The 1975-nt window shown below is 34.2% G+C and overlaps 2 protein-coding genes across 2 annotated transcripts in view; one reads left to right on the plus strand and one right to left on the minus strand.

Annotated features, from left to right (window-relative positions):
* LOC122342952 (NACHT, LRR and PYD domains-containing protein 3-like) overlaps window positions 1-1975 on the minus strand; it is a 924523-nt gene that overhangs the window by 610492 nt on the left and 312056 nt on the right. The window lies entirely within an intron of this gene.
* LOC122342287 overlaps window positions 1-1975 on the plus strand; it is a 5207-nt gene that overhangs the window by 1316 nt on the left and 1916 nt on the right. Inside the window, exon 4 of the mRNA XM_043236084.1 lies at window positions 219-458. Coding sequence (XP_043092019.1) covers window positions 219-458 — 240 coding nt within the window. The remainder of the gene's footprint in view (window positions 1-218; window positions 459-1975) is intronic.

The raw sequence follows: 1975 nt of genomic DNA on the forward strand, positions 1-1975 counted from the left end.
AATTCCCAATACTCTCACTCAAATGTACACACACTTCCTGATCCTTCAGACCAACATCAAACATGAGAAGGACTATGAGAAGAATGTGACTGATAAAGACATGATCCTCAAACTGGGGAAATTGGCTTTTCAGCAGCTTGTGAAAGGAAACTTGATTTTCTATGATAAAGACCTGAAAGAGTGTGGCATTGATGTGACAGAAGCATCAATTTATTCAGGACTGTGCACTCAAATCTTTAGAGAGGAGCTGGGTTTGTTTAGGGGGAAGGTCTTCTGCTTCGTTCATCTGTCCCTTCAGGAACATCTAGCAGCTCTATATGTGTACCTCTCATTTACAATCAAGAATAGAAATGTGTTTGACCAAACCAAACAGAGTCTGTTGTCTAAGATGTTTCACCAGAAGAAATCTAATTCACTATCTGAGCTGCATCAGATAGCTGTAAACGAGGCTCTACAAAGTAAGAATGGCCATCTGGATCTTTTCTTGAGGTTTCTTCTGGGTCTCTCAGTGGAGTCCAATCAAACTCTCTTAAGAAAACTACTGATCCAGACAGGAAGCTGTCCCTACAACAAAGAGAAAACAGCTTATTTCATCAGACAGAAGATCACTGAGAATCACTCTTCAGAGAAATCCATCAATCTGTTTCACTGTCTGAATGAACTGGGTGATGATTCACTGATGCAGGAGATCCAAGGTTATTTGAAATCTGGAGAAATAAGAAAAACCACACTATACACTTCTCAGTGGTCAGCTTTGGTTTATGTGTTGTTGACATCAGAGCAGAAGATGGATGTTTTTGATTTAAAAGAGTTTATAGGAGAACAACATACAGGAGATGAAGTTCTTCAGTATCTGTTACCTGTGGTTAAAGAATCCAGATCAGTTCGGTAAGTAACACTCCACTTTTAAAAAAAGAAAGTTTTTTTTATTTAGCATGTGTTTTTTTTTAATGAAATTAACAAAATTTATAAAATCTTTCAAAATCACATTTTTGGCAGTGAATAGGAAAGTTGTTGGTGACTCAATAAACCAGTCAAAGAGGTCTTTGTGTAGTCTGTATTAACAATTCCTCACAAATTTTGCAACCCTTTTTCAGATTTGTATTTGTTGCAATACCTGTGCTATTTATTGTGGTGTTTTGCAGTAAAAAATATACCAAAGACCACATTCTTCTAACATTGTTATATTTTTGACCTCAAGAACAACTGTGCTCTGTAATTTATAAAAAGAGAACACTGATAACTTAAAAATATATTTTCAACATTTTATTACATGTAACAAATAAATAAATAAATAAATATAAACTCTTTAATAATAAAGACAGGGTAAACAATATCTGAATGCCAATGCTGATATTTGCAATTCCCACAAAAAGCACGCCCCATCCCAAAAGGGTCTCAGCCCTCTTCTGATGGTAAATTTATTTTGGTATTCGGCCCAAAAAATAGCTTACCCTGCTTTAAAACGTACAAACATTTTCCATTTTGAAGTGCTTTTGTTTAATTTTAATCTGTCTTTTGCAGTTGATAGACCACAGTCTATTAGCAATTCACCTCAATGGTAAATGTAATTACATTTCTGTAAATTAAGAAAAAGTATACAACTAGACCGTGATATTGTTTGATCTATGATATTTTGAATTACGTTTTTGCGTTGATGAAGAATGTCTATGATAAATCTATAAGGTTTAATTTTACTTACTTTTTTTATTTGTATGTTATTCAGACGAACCTCCACTTTCTTTTTATTCTATTGTATATGAATTTGCGTTTCCTGTATCCTTTATCTTGTTGGTTCCTAAGTATGTTTTCTTTTGTTTTCATAATTACAGATTTAAATTAATACAAACATGTTGCAATTGGACAAAATTTAACAATTGCATAAAACACAACAGGTGTGAGATATTCTGTGCGCAGTCGCGTGGCTGAAACTCAGCTGGCCTAATTCTTCGGTTAGAAAGAACTGCAGCTATTC

This window comes from Puntigrus tetrazona, chromosome 4 (assembly GCF_018831695.1).
Source record: "Puntigrus tetrazona isolate hp1 chromosome 4, ASM1883169v1, whole genome shotgun sequence".
Lineage (NCBI taxonomy): Eukaryota > Metazoa > Chordata > Actinopteri > Cypriniformes > Cyprinidae > Puntigrus > Puntigrus tetrazona.